The sequence below is a fragment of the Meriones unguiculatus genome, chromosome 14, assembly GCF_030254825.1.
Source record: "Meriones unguiculatus strain TT.TT164.6M chromosome 14, Bangor_MerUng_6.1, whole genome shotgun sequence".
In the NCBI taxonomy this organism is placed as follows: Eukaryota; Metazoa; Chordata; class Mammalia; order Rodentia; family Muridae; genus Meriones; species Meriones unguiculatus.
Window position 1 is genome coordinate 19,806,303 of NC_083361.1, and position 22,636 is coordinate 19,828,938.

The following is a 22,636-nucleotide window of genomic DNA, read 5'->3' on the forward strand; positions in this document are numbered from 1 at the left end:
GAGACAGGCCCCTGATTCCAACACTCTCTGGGGATGCTGTCATAAGGTACCCATCTCATATTCGTCATCTCAGCGCCCTCATCACCACATCCAAAAGCACCCAGATAACATGGTTTCTCTGAGCCCTGTTCCGCTGAAAACTACATCTCCATGTCAAAACAGTTCTCTACATCTGTGGGCTTGATTGTCTCCTAAAACATTTTAAAAGCATTATCATCACCATTCTTATCCCCTGCGTAGTAGATTTTAGAATTATAATATTGATCTGCTACCATAAGAAGAATATATATGTAACACATGTGTCTATATGTATAAACGCACACAAATTTCCCTAATGGGAAGGAATGGTATGTCATAGCTTATGCTATATATATATATGCTTCTCCCTCCCAGTACTCTAGGCTTTTTTTTTTCTTCATTCCCACTTTTCATATTCTCAATTCCTCTCATTCTTTTGGTCTTAAATTATCTTGAATGGGAAGTGATAATTCATTTGGGGACCCCACAATTGAACCCGTTGCTAAAATCATATACGAACATGTATTTTATATATGTTTTATTATCATCTTATTTCTTCGTCTACTCTCTGTACCCTCAACAGGAAACAGCCCTCGGTTATAGTATACACTTGTGGTCATATTTAAGTGAACCTTCTGTCAGATCAAATGACATTTTTAACGACACTGTCCTTACCTACTGCTTGACCATTTACTTGCAGTAGTCCGTCAACACCAATGCGAATAAGTGGAAGATTGTCAGAGACACTCTGTAAGAATTAACATCAAAAATGAGTCGATGAAGCACTTTCTGAACAGATAAATGCTGTTTCAGAAGGTATTTGACAAAAATAAGGTAAATTTATGTTGAAAAGCAAAGTATTTTCATAAACAACATTTATGCTCTCTGGACCAGGCAGACTTTTATTTTCAGTGGCTCCTGACTGCCATCAACACTTTTACGTATGAAATACTAACAGATGTTCAGGCTGCCACAGGGGCTAACTTCAGTGCTCACTGCTCTATCTTGATTCCTTACCTCAAACCAGACGACATATTCTCCCCCCCCCCCGCCCCCTCCCCCGCCAGACAGGTTTCGCTGTCTTGGTATTAGCTCCATAGACCAGGTTGGCCTCGAACTCAAGAGATCAGCCTGCATCTGCCTCCTGAGTGCTGAGGTCAAAGACATGTGTTGCCATCACCCACAGGACACAGTCTTAAAAGTACACTTGCCCCATCAACTATCAATTGTACATATCCTCGAATGAAGGGCTCTCACAAGCCCTACCCTGGTGACAGTGTGGGAACATCTTAAAGTGTAAATTGACAAATGCAGATGTTACAGGCTCAACCACTTGACAAAAATCTCATGATACAATTAAGAGACTTAAGTGAGACCCGAGGCTCCTTTAGCTAACGTGAGACAGAGTTCATCCTAGTCCTGGCTTTACCTTCTGCCTCAGCCTCAAACGTGTTAGTATTACAGGTAGGCACCACTATATCCACAACAGCTAGGTTTCATTGAGCACTTACTGTATGCAATCGATGGTTGATGGGGCAGAAAGACATTTTCTTAGGTGGTGTAGACATTGGTAAGGTACCCACACTCCTGTAAGTAACCCTAATGAACCTCATTGGGTCACACACAATAAAGACATGAAAGCAGAAGAGGAGCTATGGGGAAAAAGTAAGTGTTTGCAATGGAAAGGGGTTGGAGGGAGGGATGTAATATGATCCAGACACAGTATATGTATGCATATATATGTCATAAATTTATTGTATATAATATTTGTGCATCTTCTCTTCTACCTATTACAAGGCAAAAAATGATTGTGATAATGTTATGGCAATTGGCAGCTCATTCAAGGCATAACGATACACAGACAAGCTACATTGTTCTGTCTAGAACATTCTCCTTTAATTAGGGCAGAATTGCATACAACTAGTTTCGAGGGGTGACTGAATACTCAGGTGAGGGTTCCATGACCCCCTTCTTCTAAGAAGGAATGATAATCAATAGTAATTTCAGATGTGGTGATCTGGGAGCAGGCACAGCTCCTGAAGATGGTGGCAGTTTGACTGAGAGGATAGTCTTGTACAATAGGTCTAAACGTTTTTTCTGAATATTACTGGGACTTTGACACATGGATACATTCAACTAAGTCATCCAGCTGTGGTAGACTCAGTGTACACATTTAATACAGTTCAGAGCTGAGCTGAGTTCTTAGCACTGTCAGCCTGAACATTTGCTCTACACGGCACAGCCTTCCTTCAGTAAATGCCAAGAAGCAGCAGACTTGTTCTACCCTTCATTAAAGTACTATTGCTTGATGCTGTGGCGAATGCCAAGTGAAAAATGTGGGCGATAGTTCCTGGTAAGCACGACAGAAGTGAGAAAGTGGAAGTGCCCCCTTCACTCCTAACTTCCCTTAACACTCATCAACAAACAAACAAACAAACAAACAAGGGCAATAGGTGATACCTCAGAATCCCAAGATGATTCGTCGTCATCCTCTTTTCCTGTGGCTACCATGCATGTCACATCTGTAAGGAGTAGTGCGGGATATGTGAGATAGAACATGTGTTATTATGAATCTGAGGCATGTATATACGTCTTGAACCATTTGTTCATATTTCAGTGAAATGGCAGTCACAAGAAAAAAATAATTTCAGAGACTTGTGGTGGTCAGCAAAAGAAGCGCATCCTGAAAGAAAACTATTAAATGGAGATGGTGTCATTAGGAGCTACACACTTTAATCCTTTTGTATTTGCCCTAATTTGTTTCTTTATAGTTTTGAGAGTGCACTCTGCCCCAGGATGTCTTAGGGGCATATAATCTTCCTTAATTTCTGAATTACAAGTTTTTGATCAGCCATCTTTAATTATCTTAAAATTGCACTGACGTTTATAAATTCTTCATGGATACTGGTTAGTTTCATTTATTGGTTTTATGTCCTCCCCCACTGTATGAAGAAGTGCGAGTTGTGCTTTTGTGAAACACTACCTTGCTCTTCTTTTCCAGTCGTTGGCTCTGTTACACCTTCCTATTAAAAGCAAAAGGAGAAAGGACATCATGAAACCTATTTATTCACTCACTAAAATAAATCAGCTGTTAAAAGGCCACAGCTATTTACCTTTTTAGCAAACTGTAGTCATATCCCAAACAGTCCTGGTTAAAACCAGTGAGTCAGAAATCAAAGGAAAACAAAACAAAAATGTATGGTATTGGAAGGGGAACTTGTTGGGGGGGGGAGTTTGGTGGTGCTTGGAAAGGGAAAAGGTGAGGGGCAAGTGTGACCAAACTGTTTTATATACATGCATGAAATCGTGAAAGAATAAATTAACAGTAATAAAAAATAAATATTAGATATGAAATTATCTCATAATGACAAGGTTATTAGGAAAAATATTTCCATTTGGCATATGCTAACTTATGAATGAGAAGTACAATCAGGAATCATTACCACCTGAGGCTGGTCATCTCCTCTGCCATCCAGGCTCCTTGGCTCTCCCACTGACGTCACTCCTCCCACTGGCTCTGCTGACAAATCACATGTGTAATGAGAGTGTACCACCCAGAACTGTTCTATAACGAAATGAGACATTATAAAACAGAAAGCAATAAACAGAGACAATTTTTATTTTCTCTTTGCAAGTGGAAAATTTTAATTTAAAGTTAATTTTTGCTAATTATATGAAATATGTTTCAAGAAAAAAGTATTTCTAATTGTCCAAATGTTTCATGATCTTCTTTTGGAGATGCACTGGAGAGCATTCAGCAGCAAGAAGATTTTCCACAGGTAAGATGGCAGATGAGAAGCTGCCTCTGTGCACTGGAGTAAAGGGGAGGAGTAAGGATGACTAAGAACAGACTTTCTAGCAAAGAGCCTGATGGGAAGAGTATTGGAAATCACAGAAGGTAACAGAGTGAAGCATACTGAAGGGACATAGACGTCGAGTTTGAGTCTACACATGTTGTCTTTATTTTACACTTATTTATTTGTTTGCTGCTTATTTGTTGTTTGTCTTTGTTGCTGCGAGACTGGAGCTACTGTGTTCTCCAGCCTATCCTGGAGATCATTGTCATCCTACTTCATCCTTCTAATTTCTAATGCTACTAGAGTGTTCCACCCTGCACCTTTGACTGTCTTAAAACTGCATTCTAGCTTAGCAGACTTTCCTGGATTTTTGCTGGCTTTATTTTAATTGCTCTGGTGCTCTCTCTTAGCATAACACAGAATGTTATTACCGTGTGTGGTTTCTGAAACACTGCCTTGTTCTCTTTCAGTTTCTGGCTCCGTCACTTCTTCCTATTAAAAATGAGAAAAGGGAAAACACAACTGTGAAAATTTTTATTTACTCACCTACTCACCCACTAAACGAATTGCTAAGACAATAAATATTTGTGTTTATCAAATCCTGGCACAACTGTGGCTCAAGCTGGGATTAGTAGAGTCTTCTTTCCATTCAAGCACGAGTAATGTTTAATAGCTGAGAACAGAAGCGAATAGTCCATTATCCTGACAGCTGAAATTATAGTGAAGAGCACATAGAAAAGTCAGTTCTGGGCTGAGAGCTGGCTCAGCCATTATAAGAGTACTGGCTGCTCTTCTAGAGGACCCAGGTTCAATTCCCAGTGCCCTCATGGCAGCTCACAAGTGTCTGCAATTTCAGTTCCAAAGGATCTGACACCCTCACAAAGACATTACACGTTGGCAAAGCACCAACGCACATGACATAAACATATCAATCCTACCTCTGAAGCTTAAGAAATTCTGCAAATGCAGGGTGACGTGTCAAAGCAGAGAAAGCAAAAGGAGGTGTGGAAGCAATCCTTCCGCAAACCAGAGGAGCAAACCAAGGGAGCACAAGCAGAGGTAGGAGGCATGGAAACAAGGCAAACAGGGGCTGTGAATGTGATGTGCTGGAACTAGAATATTGCTACTGGGAATGAGATGGACGTCTCAGAAAGAGAACTGAAGCCAAGCCAAAATAGACAACCGAACACTTAGAAGACAGATCAGAAAAAAATTGTGAAGTGTAGGAACTGAGGACCTTACTCAGGAAAAGCTTTAAGGATTTTAAAAAAATGACTATTTGCCACATATCGTTAGATGCTGTGGTGGTCCAAATAGAAATAGACCCCAGAGGCTCATGTATTTGAATGCTTTGTCATTAGGGAGTGGTGCTACTTGACAAAAATATAAGGAGGTGTAGCCTTGTTGGAGGAAGTGTATCACTTGGGGTGGGCTTTGGGCTTTTAAAAGCTCAAGCCAGGCCCAGTGTCTCTCTCTTCCTGATTCATAGGGTCTGGATGTAGAGCTCTTATCTTCTCCAACACCATGTCAGCCTGGATGCCACTGTGCTCTCCGCCATGCTGATAATGAACTAACCCTTGGAAACTGTGAGCCAGCCCCAATCAAATGCTTTCCTTTATAAGAGTCGCCATGACCGTGGTGTCTCTTCATAGCAACAGAACATTGACTAAGACAGATGCTAGAAATGAATCATAGGAACCAACCAAGAATGCTAAAAGAGAAAGGGTAAAATTAGGCAGTCCTGGTATCTTTAAAAAAATGCCAATTATGTAAGCTGCAAAAACAGTCATGTGTTACCATACCTAATATTTATTTATTTAGAACTTTATTCTAATTTTATTAGTAATTCAATTAAAATATATTATTGAGGGAGGGGCAAGATGGCGGCGCCGGGAGGACTCTCATTCTGAGCAGCAGCACAGCAGGATCAGCACAGTGACCAGTAATCAGAACTCGTGGCCATAAAACACAGTCATTGTGTTTCCCAGGTGAGAGGATACCCCACAGTGGGGGATTCAATCAGCTTGTAACTCACCCGGCTAAACCACGGAAGAGATCCCGGTTCCGCCAGACGCTTGGCTGCCGGCCGCCAGCCCCAGCCCCAGCCCAGAGCCACAAGCCAGTGTCTCTGGTCACGGTCCCAGACTGAACCGTGCGCACCACATTATCAGAGAGTGGAATTTTCAGTCGAGAGATAACCCCAGGGTACAGGAAACTATTGGGACCGGCCTTAGGTCACCCAGACATCCCCTGGAAAAGACTCCGGTTCCACGGGCACCCCAGGAGCCAGCCCGGAGCCAGAGCCGAGGACCCAGGCTCCAGCACAGAGCCCTGCCTGCCTGTGCGCCTGATTCGCCGCCTGAGATAGAACTGTGGGCACCAGGGCACCAGCGAATGAGTTTCACTGTCCGGTGCAAACACACAGGGAGGGAAACGGCTGGTCTGATCTCAGAGCATTCAGCCGACACCCCCAGCCTGAAAAGGTCCCCGGAAAATTACCCAGCTTAGGGAGGCACCCAGGCTCCCAAAGGCTGCAAAGGCAGACACAGGCAGTTTCTGCGCACCAGACAGCTGGCAGAGACTGAGCCGCCATCACTCAGCTGTGCTCCAGGCACAGGCAGTTTCTGCAGCCAGCCAGCTGGCGGACACTGAGCACTGTGCATCAGGGCAAAAAAAGACACTGGGAGTCCGTGTCTCCAGAGAATCCACAGGGAAGGAAGGAAACTGTACTGACTTAAATCACCCAATCCTTCCCTAGAAAAAGTCTAGCAGACCAGTGGGGCTGAGGCGCCAGCACTCAGCTGTGCTCCAGACACAGGCACAAACAGTTGCTGCGCGCCTGATGTCCAACTGGGTCACAGCAGCTGATCATTAAATTTACAACAAGAAACCCAGAAAACAGGGCAGCTGCCCTCAGGACTTCCCTGGGTGAGAGGAGAACCCTCTCGACTAACAAAGACCACAGTTACCACTCAGGTCTATATCCCTGAGGTGAGCAACTCCTGAAAAAACACCAGCCATCCAGGGACTATACCCAAAAAGCTGAGAAGACATCCTTCAGGAAAAACCAGCTCTCTGCAAAGGGGATTCTCTCCACCACAGGATCCCCAGGAACCACCAGAAAATAACACCAAACACCTAAGATAGCACAATGGGTAGAGGCCAGCGTAAAAGCTCAAGCAACAAAAGACAGAGCAATATGGCATCTCCAGAACCCAGTTACCCAGGGGCAAGTAGCCCTGGACACCCCAGCATAACTGAAATCCAAGAAGATGACCTAACAACTATGCTCATGAAGATGATAACAGAGGAAACAGATAAGATACGTAAAGACATAGAGGAAGATAAACTCAAACAGAATATTGCCATCCGTAAAGAAATAGAGGAAGCTGCAGCCAAACAGTTTATGGCCTTTAGAAAGGAAATGCTTAAAGCACTGAATGAAATAAAAGAAACAGAGTTGAAGGAACTAAAAGAAAAACAGGAAAGTACAATCAGACAGGTGAAGGAAGTAAACAAAACAACTCAAGACCTGAAGATAGAATTGGAAAAATTAAAGAAAACACAAATGGAAGAAATAATGCAAAGGAAGAATCTAGGGAAGAAAACAGGAACTACAGAGGTAAGCATAACCAACAGACTACAAGAGATAGAAGAAAGAATCTCAGGTGTAGAAGATACAATGGAAGAAATCGATGTATCTGTCAAAGAAAATGTTAAATCTGAAAAATTCCTGACACCGACCGTCCAAGAAATCCAAGACAATATGAAAAGACAAAACCTAAGAATAATAGGTATAGAGGAAAAAGAAGACTCCCTTCTCCAAGGCCCAGAAAATATTTTCAACAAAATCATTGAAGAAAATTTCCCCAAGCTAAAGGAGAGGCCAATTAGAATACATGAGGCCTACAGAACACCCAACAAATTTGACCAGAAAAGAAAATCCTCCCGCCACATAATAATCAAAACAGTAAGTATACAGAACAAAGAAAAAATACTAAAAGCTGCAAGGGAAAAAGGCCAAGTAACATATAATGGCAAAAACATTAGAATCACACCTGTCTTTTCAACAGAGACTATGAAAGCCAGAAGGGCCTGGACGGATATCATGCAGACCCTAAGAGAACACAGATGTCAGCCTAGGCTACTATACCCTGCAAAACTCTCAGTCCTCATAGATGGAGAAAACAAGATATTCAATGACAAAAACAAATTTCAACAATACCTACAAACAAATCCAGCATTACAGAAGACACTAGAAGGGAAAATACAACCCAGGAAAACTAGCACATTCAAGAAAACACAGGAAATAAATAACCTCACTTCAGTAAAACAAAAAGCAACCAAGCACACAACCTGATGACCACAGCCAACATCAAAATCAAGGGATCTAACAGCCACTGGTCATTAATCTCTCTCAACATCAATGGTCTCAACTCTCCAATAAAAAGACACAGATTAACAGAATGGATACGTAAACTAAACCCAGCAATCTGTTGCATACAAGAAACACACCTAAGACACAAAGATAGACATTACCTGAGGGTAAAGGGTTAGAAGACAACTTTCCAAGCAAACGGACCCAAGAAGCAAGCAGGAGTAGCCATTCTAATATCTGATAAAATAGACTTTCAACCAAAATTAATAAAAAGAGATGGGGAAGGACACTTCATACTCATCAAGGGAAAATTCCACCAGGAAGACATCACAATCCTGAACATCTATGCTCCAAAAACAAGGGCACCCACATTTGTGAAAGAAACATTGATAAAATTTAAAGCACATATAGATCCCCACACATTAATAGTGGGAAACTTCAACACCCCACTCTCAACAAAGGACAGGTCAACAAAACAGAAATTAAACAAAGAAACAATGTCTCTGACAGAGGTCATGAATCAAATGGACCTAACAGACATTTACAGAACTTTACACCCAAACACAAAAGAATTTACCTTCTTCTCAGCACCTCATGGAACCTTCTCCAAAATAGACCATATAGTGGGTCACAAAGCAAGCCTCAACAGATACAAGAAGATTGAAATAATCCCTTGTATCTTGTCTGATCACCATGGAATAAAGCTGGACCTCAACAATAACAGAAATAGCAAAAAGCCTACACACACATGGAAACTGAACAACTTGTTACTAAATGACAGTTGGGTCAGGGAAGAAATAAAGAAAGAAATTAAAGTCTTTCTAGAAATCAATGAAAATGAAGACACAACATACCCAAACTTGTGGGACACAATGAAAGCAGTGCTAAGAGGAAAGTTCATAGCACTAAGTGCCTTCAAGAAGAAATTCTAGACAGCTCATTCAAGCACCTTAATGGCTCACTTAAAAACCCTAGAAAAACAAGAAGCAGACACACCAAGAAGGAGTAGACGGCTGGAAATAATCAAACTCAGGGCTGAAATCAATCAATTGGAAACAAATAAAACAATTCAAAGAATCAATGAAACCAAGAGCTGGTTCTTTGAGAAAATCAACAAGATCGACAAACCCTTAACCAGGCTAACTAAAAGGCAGAGAGACACCACCCAAATCAACAAAATCAGAAATGAAAAGGGGGATATAACTACAGACACTGAGAAAATCCAAACAATCATTAGGACTTACTTCAAAAGTCTATATGCCACAAAATTTGAAAATCTAAATGAAATGGACAATTTTCTTGATCGATTTGACTTACCAAAGCTGAATCAGGACCAGGTAAATCAACTAAATAGTCCTATATCCCCCAAAGAAATAGAAGCGGTCATCAAAAGTCTCCCATCCAAAAAAAGTCCAGGACCAGATGGCTTCAGCGCAGAATTCTACCAGACCTTCAAAGAAGAGCTAACACCAATTCTCTTCAAATTATTCCACAAAATAGAAACAGAAGGAACATTACCAAACTCATTCTATGAAGCCACAGTCACCTTGGTACCTAAACCTCACAAAGACTCAACAAAGAAAGAGAATTTCAGGCCAATCTCCCTTATGAACATTGATGCAAAAATACTTAATAAAATACTTGCAAACCGAATCCAAGAACACATCAAAGATATTATCCACTATGACCAAGTAGGCTTCATCCCAGGTCTGCAGGGGTGGTTCAATATATGGAAATCCATCAATGTGATCCACCATATTAACAAACTGAAAGAAAAAAACCACATGATAATCTCCCTAGATGCTGAAAAAGCATTTGACAAAATCCAACATCCATTCATGTTTACAGTATTGGAGAGATCAGGGATACAAGGCACATATCTAAACATAGTAAAGGCGATATACAGCAAGCCTATAGCCGACATCAAACTGAACGGAGAGAAACTTAAAGCAATCCCACTAAAATCAGGGACAAGACAAGGCTGCCCACTCTCTCCATATCTCTTCAACATAGTGCTGGAAGTCCTTGCTAGAGCAATAAGACAGTTGAAGGAGATCAAGGGGATACAAATTGGAAAGGAAGAAGTCAAATTATCACTATTTGCAGATGCTATGATAGTATATGTGAGTGACCCCAAGAACTCTACCAGGGAACTCCTACAGCTGATAAACACCTTCAGCAAAGTGGCCGGATACAAAATTAACTCAAAAAAATCAGTAACCCTCCTGTATACAAAAGACAAAAGGGCTGAAAAAGAAACTAGGGAAACAACACCCTTCACAATAGCCACAAATGACATAAGGTACCTCGGAGTAACCCTAACCAAGGAAGTCAAAGACTTGTATGAAAAAAATTTCAAATCTCTGAAGAAAGAATTAGAAGAAGATATGAGAAGATGGAAAGATCTCCCATGCTCATGGCTTGGCAAGATTAACATAGTAAAAATGGCCATCTTACCAAAAGCAATCTACAGATTCAATGCAATGCCCATCAAATTACCAACACAATTCTTTACAGACCTGGAAAGAAAAATTCTCAACTTCATATGGAATAACAAGAAACCCAGAATTGCTAAAACAATCCTCTACAATAAAAGATCTTCTGGAGGTATCTCCATCCCTGATCTTAAGTTGTACTATAGAGCAACAGTTTTAAAAACTGCATGGTACTGGCATAGAAACAGAATGGTGGATCAATGGAACCGAACAGAGGACCCAGAAATAAACCCACACACTTATGGACACCTGATCTTTGACACGCCAAAACCATACAATGGAAAAAAGATAGCATCTTCAACAAATGGTGCTGGTCCAACTGGATGTCTACATGTAGAAAAATGAAAATAGATCCATGCTTATCACCCTGCACAAAACTGAAGTCCAAGTGGATCAAAGACCTCAACATAAAACCAGACACATTAAATCGGCTTGAAAAAAAAGTGGGAAATACCCTAGAACTCATTGGTACAGGAGAAAACTTCCTGAACAGAACACCAACAGCACAGGTTCTAAGAGCAACAATCAATAAATGGGACCTCATGAAACTGAAAAGCTTCTGCAAAGCAAAGGACACCGTCATCAAAACAAAGCGACCGCCTACAGATTGGGAAAGAATCTTCACCAACCCTTTATCTGACAGAGGACTCATATCCAGTATATATAAAGAACTAAAGAAGCTGAAAAGCAGCAAACCAAGTAATCCACTTAAAAAATGGGGAACAGAGCTAAACAGAGAATTCTCTGTAGAGGAATACCGAATGGCAGAGAAGCACTTAAAGAAATGCTCAACCTCATTAGGCATTAGGGAAATGCAAATCAAAACAACCCTGAGATTTCACCTTATACCCATGAGAATGGCCAAGATCAAAAACTCAAGTGACAACACATGCTGGAGAGGTTGTGGAGAAAGGGGAACCCTTCTCCACTGCTAGTGGGAATGTAAACTTGTACAACCACTCTGGAAATCAATCTGGTGCTTTCTCAGACAACTAGGAATAGCGCTTTCTCAAGATCCAGCCATACCACTCCTGGGCATATATCCAAAAGAGGCTCAAGTACACAAAAAGGACATTTGCTCAACCATGTTTGTAGCAGCCTTATTTGTAATAGCCAGAAGCTGGAAACAACCCAGATGCCCCTCAACTGAAGAATGGATGCAGAAATTGTGGTACATCTACACAATGGAATATTACTCAGCAATGAAAAATAAGGAAATCATGAAATTTGCAGGTAAATGGTGGGATCTGGAAAGGATCATCCTGAGTGAGTTGTCCCAGAAGCAAAAAGACACACATGGTATATACTCACTCATATAGACATACAACATAGGACAAACCCACTAAAACCTGTGCATCTAAAGAAACTAAGCAAAAGAGAGGACCCTAACTAAAATGTCCAATCCCCATCCGGAAAGGGAAAGAGGATGGACATCAGAAGAAGAAGAAAACAGGAAACAACCTAGGAACCTACCACAGAGGGCCTCTGAAAGCCTCTGCCCTACAGACTATCAAAGCAGATGCTGAGCCTGATGGGCAACTGTTGGGCAGAGTGAATGGAATTTTATGTAAGAACTGGGAAATAGTAAGAGCTGGAGAGGACAGGGTCTCCACAAGGAGAGCAACAGAACCAGAAAATTTGAACACAGGGAACTTCCCAGAGACTCATACTCTAACCAAGGACTATTCATAGAGATAACCCAGAACCCCTGCACAGATGTAGCCCAGGGCAGTTCAGAGTCCAATTGGGTTACATAGTAATGTGAAGAGGGACTGCCTCTGACATAATCTGATTGGCCTGCTCTTTGATCACCTCCCCCTGGTGGGGAGCAGCCTTACCAGGCCATAGTAGAGGATAATGCAGCCACTTTTGATGTGAACTGATAGACTAAGATCAGAAAGGAGAGGAGAACCTCCCCTATCAGTGGACTTGGGGAGGGGCATGCATGCAGAGGGAGGAGGGAAGGTGGGATTGGGAGGGGAGGAGGGAGGGGCTTATGGGGGGATGCAGAATGAATAAAGTGTAATTGATGAAAAAAAAATAAAAAAAATACATTATTGAAAACAAAAAATTCCATATGTTGCAGGCAGATTCCTTAGTTCAATTATGTTTCTAAAGGCTTTCCAAGCACTCAGTATTCAGAGGAAGAGAACACTTGAGCTGAGATATTTCAAGGTTCCCTTGGCAACACAGTAAGGACTCATGACATTTCAACTGGAGAGAAGGATTATTTTTCTAGTGCTAAGAGTCAAATCTAGGGCCTTGCACGTGTGGGTGGGTGACTACATCCCTCAAATAATACTGTTGTAAAACAAGATCTTACTGTGTAGCACAGGCTGGTTTTGAACTATGATCCTTTTCGTGAAGCCTAATGAATGCCATGAGTATAGACAGGTGCCACTTTACTTGGCTGTACAGGAGATTTTTATGTGATCAGGCATCACCATAACATGAGGAAAGTATTAGCCCCTATTTTAAAACTTCCATGATTTCCCAGTTCTCCACTTGAGCATCACACCAACAGCGCTAGTTTCTTATTCCCAAACATGGTGTGGGACCCGCTTTTTAAAAGTAAAGCTGCCTTTATCCTAACTGAAAAAACCTATTCAGTCATGATCCAGTTGTGTGAGCAGCATAGACCTTGTTTCACAAGAGGAGAAAGGAAAGAGTAAAAATCTGAATCAACAAGGTTCTCAACTTTAAAAAAAAAACTAGAAAATTTATATGCAAAAATCAAACAACTATGAATACAGGTACTAGAGGTTTACTGAAAAGAAAGTAGCATGGGTTAAATTTTAGATTCAAACCCAGGAAGACACGATGGCAATGACGTCATCATTGTCATCACCATGCAGTAACACTAAAGCAAATATAGTTTTGTTGCAGGAATACTGAATGTCTTCTGGTCGCAGTTATTAAAAAGGGAAATATCATCTATAAGCAACTTTGAATATTCTGCTTCATGATCTTCCCTCCCTTATGATCCTGTAATAATGGGAAGGTCATTTTAGAAAACCGCTGTGGTTGGAAGGGTTTTTCATATAATATTCTTGTCATTGTGAATTTTCTGCTGGTTTTGCTTAAGTCCCACTCTTTAAAGCATTTATCATTCATTTGGTGTCTGCCAAAGCCAACATGTAAAGAAATGTATACACATTGTAAGATGGACTTATAGTAAATACAAGTGTTAAATCAATATATTTACGCAGTATTTACATGAGTTAATAATGTGTTTGTTTAAGTTAAACAGAGCCAGAAGACAATCAGAATCCACAATAAGGAATTACTTCTGTAAACTGGGCACTAGGGTCTGGTACCACAAAAAGAGTCTTGTTTTCTACAGGGATCTAACCAGTGGCCATTATGCATAACCACTCTGAGCTCCAACCATGGAGTAACACAGAGCGACTTTATTTTACCTTGTTAATCACATGAGCTGGTCACAGAGCCAGAACGACAAGAAATATTCAGAGAAAACGTTTTTTCAAGTCCAATGACATCAGTTATAAGTGACTATAGATTCTAAGGCTAGTTAAAATATTGGCAATGATTATAACAGCGGACTCCAAAAGTGAGTTCATTTGTCGCATGCTGCATTATTAGATGAGAGATATAGAGCTAATGAGAGATATAACTAGGAACTAGTACAGACCTGAAGCTGGTCGTTTCCTCTGCCATCCAGCCTCCTTGGCTCTCCCACCGATGTCACTTCTCCAGCTGGCTCTGCTGACAGATACACATGTGTAATGAGAGCATGAACTATTCTATAAGGAGATAAGACATTGTGAGGTAAAAAATAACAATATTTGGCAAATGGAGAATTTTGTTCATCGAGTTAAATATACACTTTAAAAAATATTTTTCTTTTAGGTGTGCATGTAAAGCAGTCTGTGTGTGTGCCTGGTGCCCATGGAAGGTGCCAGGTCCCCTGGAGCTCGGATGGTTGTGAGACTCTCTGTGGATGCTGGGAACGAAAGCCGGGCCCTCTGTAAGAGCAGAAGGGGCTCTCAGCCGCTGAGCCACTTCCCCAGGCCCTACCTCATAAAACACCCTTGTATCGTCCAAGCTTATCATGATTATGTGGGGAACACTGGGCGTGAGTAAGCAGTGAACAAATTCTTCCACAAGGTTTTTGGTGAAGTTTGGATCACCCGTTTGTAATTTTGTAAAAGATCCAAAGAAAACAAGAACCAGTAGGTTCTATAGTAAAAAGCCAAATTTCAAAGAGCAACGAAAACCACAAAGGGGTAAAAGGGTAAAAACATTGAAAAGAAATGAATATCATGTTTGATTTATATAATTTACATCTATCAGTTCCCTCCCTCCCTCCCTCCTTCCTTCTTTCCTTCCTTCTTTCCTTTCTTCCTTCCCTCCTTCTTTCCTCTCTGTGTCTTTTTGAGGTTGGCCCCTCCAATGGGCTCCAGGTTGTCCTTGAACTCCTGTTCCTTCAACCTCAGCCTTTTAATTCTTGAAGTTACAAGTATAGTTCCACCTTTGACTGTCTTAAAAATTTGACTGTAGCTTAGAAGATTTTCATAGACATTCACCAGCATTATTTTAATTTTATTTATTTATTTTTTCAGTTTATTTACTTTACATCCCAAGGGTGCCTCCTCCATCCTCTCCTTCCTGTTCTCCCTGTTCCTATCTTCCCCCTTCCGCTCTCCCTTTCTCCACAGAAAAGGGGATTCCCCTCCCTCCATATCAACTCTCCCCAGCACATCAAGCCCCATCAGGACTAAGCATATCCTCGTCCCGAGGCCAGACAAGGTAGCGCTGCCAGGGGAAGTGATCCAAAAGCAGGCAATAGAGTCCACCAACATCAGTTTTAAAGCTTCAGTGCCCTCTTTCAACAGAAGGGAGATTGTGATCATTTTTTTCCCCCCTGAAAATCACCTTTTTCATGTTTTCCAATTCCTGGCTCTGTTGATTCTTCCTATTAAAAAGAAAAAAAAAACCACTCTGTAACACATTAATTCACTTTATTCACCAATATGCAACTACCAAGACCACAATGTTTACTGTGTCATTAAATGATAAACAACAGTACTGCATCAGGCAGGGAATCATCAAATGAGAACAGAAATGAATTATTCACTATTTTTGCAATGGAAATGATTATTGCTGGGAATACATAGAAAAGTCAGTCTTTACTTTGAAACCTAGCTATAAACACAGGGCTTTTATCAAGGTCAGAGAAGGGAAAGGCAGGTGTGCAGGCTGTTTTCTGCACCCAGGCCAGGGCAAACACAAGTTAAGGTATGAAAACAACAGAAAAAGAATATGAAAATTGTGTGCTCAAACTGTAATATAGTCACTGGGTATAGCATGGATAGATCAGGCAGAATCCTGGAGAGCCATAGAAGATCTTTTGTGTTGTGTGTGTGTGCATGCTAGAGTATGAATTTCCCCTTTTCTGTAATAGAAGTAGGTAAAAAGCCACCCTTCCAGCTGTGTAACAAACCTGAACATTGTGTGGGGTGACATGACAGAAATGAATATTTTATATATTTACATATTTATTTTTTGAAATTTTTATATGTGAACACAATATTGGATAATATCCACCCCAGATAGTTATCACATCTTCCTCCCAACTTCATGGTCCCATTATTTTTAAGCCACGGATCCACTTAGTGATGCCAATAAGGGCATGACTACAGGGGAATGGGGAACTTAGCAGTGGCCACATTCCTGAAGACAATCCTTCCTTCCCATAAATCACTACTATCTCCTAAGCTAGGGGTGGGGCCTTCGGAGTCCCTCCTCCTTTCTTGCTAAAGTTTTTAATTGGCTCAATATTGGGCAGGCCTTGTGCAGGTGACCACAGGTGAATGAGTTCATGTGTGCGGCAGCCTCACCATGTCCTGAGGACAACATTCCACAGTCTCCCTTTCCATCCCTTTCATCTCACATACTTTCTTTTCCCTTCTCCAGGGTGTCTACTGAGCCTGATTGGGGACCGTGTTTGTTGTATTCATGAACCTACTGAGAAAGGCATGAAAAGATGAGGAGAATATGAAAATACTGGTGAGCACTGGGCTGGGGGTATTAGGGCTGACGAAGTCAAGGTTTTCTATGCTTCACAGTTTGGATTCTACTTCCCTGTTGTCATGTGCTGGGATGGGGAAAGTGGGTGGCTGAATAGATGAGTAAGGAGATAGGGAAGGGTCAGGAGAGGGTGAACACCAATGCCTTTATTTGGAGCTTACCACACCTGTGCACCTAGAAGAGTTAGAAACAGGTCAGAATAATAGGCTAAGTTTTTGATTTGAAGATGTGACTCAGGAAAAGCTTATGTGCTTAGTAAGATGAATACTTACAGTATCTATCTCAACTGTAAAAATGAACCATGTAAACCATAGCTGATGTTTGCCTTCAAAAGCGGGCCCGGGGAGGGGGAAGATAGTGAGATAGCTTCATCTTTTCAGTTATGTATTTCTACATTTGCTTCAAAGTTTAAAAAAATAATTCAGTTTTGTTAATGTGTCAGGTTATTTCTGTGAGACCATGCTATCTGGCATTTTAAACTTAAAAAATGGGATCTTCTATTTCAACCAACCCTATAGACTACACGAACACTTCTTCCTAAAAGTAATTTTTGAAGATTCAGCTTTTAGGTGAGGCTTGGTGACAAACACTCATTATTCGAAGAGTTCAGGAAGCTTCTTGAGCAAGGACCACTTCCTACTGTAACTTGCCTGGCATATGCAAAGTGCTGGGTCTCCTGGCATTAACAAATACATTTTTTTTTTTTTTTTTTACAATTTGAAAATATTTTGTGCATGTAATTTTCTTCACATTTGGAATCTTGTCTTATGTGTGTGTAAGAGTGTGTGAATGTGTGTGTGTGTAGAGAGAAACAGAGAGAGAGAGAGAGAGAGAGAGAGAGAGAGAGAGAGAGAGAAGAGGTAATGAATTCACAATTCTTTAACAATATGGCTACTTCAACAAAATAGCTACTCCTGTGGTCAGACCCTTGCCATGTCCATATGGGTAACACTGGCTGGGTTCAGTAGTATGCACATATTTAAAAAAGGAGAAAAGCACATGAATTTAGAGAGGCGTGGGGGCTGGAAAGAGTTGAGGGGGAGCAAGGGGATCAAATGCATTTTAATCACTCACAAGGGAAATTCCCAGAGAACATTAGAGGAGAGAAAGTCAAGGACACAGCAAGTGCTAAGTCAGAAGACATGAGAAAGAAGAGTAAAAGGTTAATCATTCATGGGTCACGTGGGTAAAGTGCTCGCCAGGCAACATGAAGACCTGAGTTTGGATCCCCGAATGCACACAAAACTGGATGCAGCAGTGTCCATCTGTAATCCCAGCACTCCTACAGTGTGAGGAAGGCAGAGGCAGGACAACCTCCAGAAGCTTGTGAGACCTTGCTTCAAACAAGGTGGAAAGGTGGAGACTCGCACTTACAGCTGTTCTCCGACCTCCACATGTGTGCTGTGGTGTGCATGCTTTCATGTATATACACGCACAGAGACACATGCATCACACGTGCATGCACTGAAAGACAAAAAGTTAGCCATTCATAATAAAAAGCCAGCTATAGGTCATGTAGAAAAACCCAGTATTTTCATACTTTTTATGCCTTCTTTAAATTCACAGTTTCTATTGTGGTTTCATCTTGATTTTTGTATTCAGTCTAGGCATTCATTTCTCTCTACTTAAATGAATTGTTTGTATGTCCAGGATTTTTAAGTGGATTATTTCCTTTATCTTCAGCTTCAAATCGATCAGGGATACCTCCTAATGCACTAACTCCTAATTAACACACTACGTCCTGTCCTAACTGGCTACCTCCTAATTCACTACTTCCTTGATAGTTTATACAAGAATTATTCAGCCAACTCTCATACCTCTCAATCTTGTAGCATATTTATAGCTATTATACTTGTTCTATCATGTTCTTGTGACCTTTTATTATTCATTCCAGGCTCCATGTTGTTATTGTGTACACCAGAGAAAAAGATGTGGAGAAAACATAAAAAAATAATTCCAGGCTCCATGTTGTTATTGTGTACACCAGAGAAAAAGATGTGGAGAAAACATAAAAAAATAATTCTTTCACATTTTGAGAGAGGGTCTTGTTATATAGGTCGATGGCCTATCCCTATGTAGCCCAGGCTGACCTTAAACCCGTGTCCATACTCCTGCCTCAGCCTTCTGAGTGCTGGCATTACAGACACACAATACCACCTCCAGGGAGAATTACTTTTAGGGTACCGTTGGTATAATGTTCGTTTGGAATGTATACACTTTACCCTTGTTTATTCAAATGCTGATTTCTCTCCCCGACTCTCTGGTTTCAATCCAGACATTGCTTTGTAATGCTTATTCTAAGCATCGCCTGTCTCAACTTTGTGTATACATGCCAAAATAAAGCAGCTAGCCACAATGTGGAGCAAGGGAAAGGAAGCAGGAAGAGAGGGAGGAACCAGAGGACAGGAAGGTGGGAGGCAAAGTAGGAGAGAGAGCAGAGCTGTGAGAGCAGGGGCAGGAGCAGAGGTCTTGGAATGATGTGGAGAATGAACTAGACCTAAGATTGCACAAAAAGCAAGTATAATGGGTGAATTTAAATGTTAGGAAACTATGAGGGCTTGGAGGTTTAGGATGGAGTAACTATTGCCCAGCATTGTGTTCTAGATTAAATCCCAGTCTCTGTGTGGCGATTTGGGTATACAGCTGTTTAGGATTAACAGAAGCATTACTAAAAGATAATTAATAGTAAATTTTAACAGCAACTTACAACAGGGTACCTTACTTTTGGGTCAGATGATGAGCTGGGAAGCAATGAGAGACATTGGATGCTGACTGTTCTTCCTTTTAATTCACCGTGCTCACTCTCCTCCTCCATAATCAAGACACTTACGGAATGATAAATAAGGAAGACAGGCATTAGAATTAAGGTACTCAAGTTCAAATCTCCTTCCTGTCCCTTACCAGATGCAAATGAGTCACTTATATTTGTGAGTTTCAGGTTTTCTATCAAAACTACATTTTGGTTAAGATATTAAAAACAGGCCAAAGGGCTGGCAATGTGCTTGCTGCCAATCTGAGAAAGGAAGAAAGCTGTCCTCTGACCTCTGCTTGGGCACCATGGCATGTGCATGTACAAACAAACAAACAAACAAACAAACCATATAAATAGATAAATGAATAATTAAATAGAACAGGTTGAAGTACCCGAGCATATTTTGATTATAAGTTTTCTTAAAATCCTTAAATTATATGGATTTTTTATTTCGTCTACAGACAAGTAGGAATATGTAACTGGCATAAGTGAAAAGTAAAAAAAAAATATGAAGTCAAAGAAAAGCTGAAATGAAACAAACATAATAAAGAAAAGATTATAGTCATCAAGGGAAGAAAATGAGTTTTATAAAAGGGAGAACACTTTAGGGGATAAGGCATGAGTAATGGCCTAAGGAAAACAACACTGGGGCAATAGTAAGCAGAGAAAAAAAAATCCACTAAACTCGTGCTAATTAATTAAACATTGCACTTAAGATTTCTTTGCTTCCATTAAAATAATCCTCTACAAGACTTGCCTTGTGTTGTATACCTATGGGTTCATAGCCACAGCTGAATGAAATCTGCCCCAAAACTTTTCAAGGTTGAAAACAAGGTCTTGGGGCTTTAGCAGGAATGGAAAGGGAATAAGAGAGGGTGATGGGAGGTAAATATGCTCAAAACACATTGTGTATTTATATGGAATTATCTAAGAAAAAAATAAAGGTATTGTAAAAACAAAGCCAATAAAAAGCAAGGCCTTGGTGCCATTGCAATTGTCAAAAACCCTTGGACTGGCAATGCCCAGGAAAATTCCAAGCTAGGCACTTTATGACTGGATCTTGTAGTTTGAGCTGAACTGATATGGGCATGTATCTTTGGCCCAACACTACACAACCCCCATCATTCTATGCATAGAGGCAAGAGAAGCACAGGGGAGCCAGCTGGGTCACCTATACGTCAATTATGAAACCATAAGCCATTTACTCAAGTTGTATGCGTGACAGTTACCTATCTGGTAAAAAGCAGATTACAACCACACAGACACTTTCTAAAGCTCTCATAACAATCAAAACAGTTCAACAATCCAACAGTACATCCATGCCAGAGTAAAGCATTAAAAAAATATTTTCTTTTTTTTTTGTTCTCTAATCAGTTATCAAGTCTTGAAAAAAATGCATAAAATTGTACCTTCTGGGAGAATCATCCTCAGAGCCTTCTTCCACTATTAAAAATAAAGGAGAACGAATGTACAATCTTCAAGAGGACAATGGAAACATTACAAGTGTTAAGACTGATATTTTATTAGAAGTATTGTTGGCTGTTCACGCTGATTTAAGGCTTTCACACAGTGGACTTCCTTGGTAAACTTTGCATACTTGTAAAGTTTGCAAACATTAACGGCAGGGAAAGTGGCCAGGCCCCTGCCTGAGGAGCTCCAGCAGCCAGGCTATCACGATATATATAGTTAGCAGAATCCCTATCATAAACCAACACTGTCCATCAAGTAGTGGGGCCTTTATGAACTAAGGACACAGGGACAATCCTAAAAGACCACAGTCATTTCATTAAGACATGGCACAGCTGCTTCAAATTTTCACTTCAAATTGTTCATTTAGAATGAATAACTGTCACAAAGATGCCAGGCCTAAGGGTACTTGCACTTAGCAGCACGCTAAAGCACAAAGTCAGACGGGGCACAAAGACCCAGGCCTAGACTTTCTAGTTGCCACAGTGAAGATCTCAGCAGTGCTGGTTAAAATCACAGCACAGGAAGGTGAGGAGCTCCTGAGGCTGAAGTCCTGGCTGAGGAGCTCTTGGCAGCTGATGTTGTCTGGGGAGGAAGAGTTGCTTTTCCCTGGGCATGTGCCCACTGGTAGGTTGCTTATGGCTAGTAGTTAGCCCCACCCCTATGTGCATGTGGGTATTACTAACTGCACAGAGTAGACTAATTTGAAAAAAAAAAAAAAAAAAAAAGCACGACAGAAATAAAAGACAAGACCTGAAGTTGGTAGGGAGATGTGTTTGGGGGTTTAGAGGTGGCGGGCATAGGGAAAGCGGGGATAGTGGTGGATGTTGGCCTCCCTGCTTGGATGCGAGGGTATCCTGGGACTTGGAAGCCTAGGACCACACAGCTCTGAGGTGGGGCAGTGTCCCAGTGGAAGGGTATCGTAAGATGCTGGATCCCAGGAACCTCACAGCTCCGAGAAGAGGCCTCCTCAGCAGAGGTGTTGCGGCTCCCAGGGGAGTGTATCCCCAGCCGGGCTCAGGAGCCTCTCAGCCCTGCTCCACTTCTTTGCTTCTTTTCCTTGCTTCCTGGCTTCTTCCAGTGAGAGTCACAGCGGGCAGCAAACCTCATAAAGATTTATTGGAGGGACGAATCCAGGAGTAACTGCCTCTGATCTTGGGAGAAAGCAGCAGGGAACTAACTGACCGGATAGAGCATTTTTATAGGATTTCTTAGGGGGTGGAGCTTTCTAGGGCAGAAAACTATGAGTTTTAGGCCAGACAGGCGTACGTATTAAAAACAGTTGTTTGTTTGTTTGTTTTTATTTTTAGGAGAAAAAAAGAAGAATGAATGCCTTTCAGCATGTGGAGAATAGTATTAGGCTCAATTCTTAGTACTAAAGAAAGGGGTGGGGGAGAGAGCGAGAGAATGAAAATGGCTCTCATAGATTCATAGGGAATGGCATTATTGGTAGGGTGGCCTTGTTGGCGGAAGTGTGCTCTGGGAGATGGGCTTTGAGGTTTCAGAAGCTCAAACCAGGCCTGGTGGCTCACTGTCTCTTCCTGCTGCCTGCCAATCTGGATGTAGCACTCTCAGCTCCCTCTCCAGCATCATGTCTGCCTGCATGCCGCCATGCTTTCTACCATGACAATAACAGATCAAATATCTGAAATGTAAGCCAGCCCCAATTAAATGCTTT

The 22,636-nt window shown here is 41.2% G+C and overlaps 1 protein-coding gene across 1 annotated transcript in view; it reads right to left on the reverse strand.

The window, feature by feature from the left end:
- Positions 1–22,636, reverse strand: part of LOC132647164 (ankyrin repeat domain-containing protein 26-like) — a 78,104-nt gene that overhangs the window by 38,378 nt on the left and 17,090 nt on the right. Inside the window, exons 7-13 of the mRNA XM_060366918.1 lie at positions 20,901–20,934; positions 15,585–15,624; positions 4,271–4,307; positions 3,465–3,538; positions 3,002–3,041; positions 2,479–2,540; positions 694–766 (exon numbers count right to left, since the gene is read on the reverse strand). Coding sequence (XP_060222901.1) covers positions 694–766; positions 2,479–2,540; positions 3,002–3,041; positions 3,465–3,538; positions 4,271–4,307; positions 15,585–15,624; positions 20,901–20,934 — 360 coding nt within the window. The remainder of the gene's footprint in view (positions 1–693; positions 767–2,478; positions 2,541–3,001; positions 3,042–3,464; positions 3,539–4,270; positions 4,308–15,584; positions 15,625–20,900; positions 20,935–22,636) is intronic.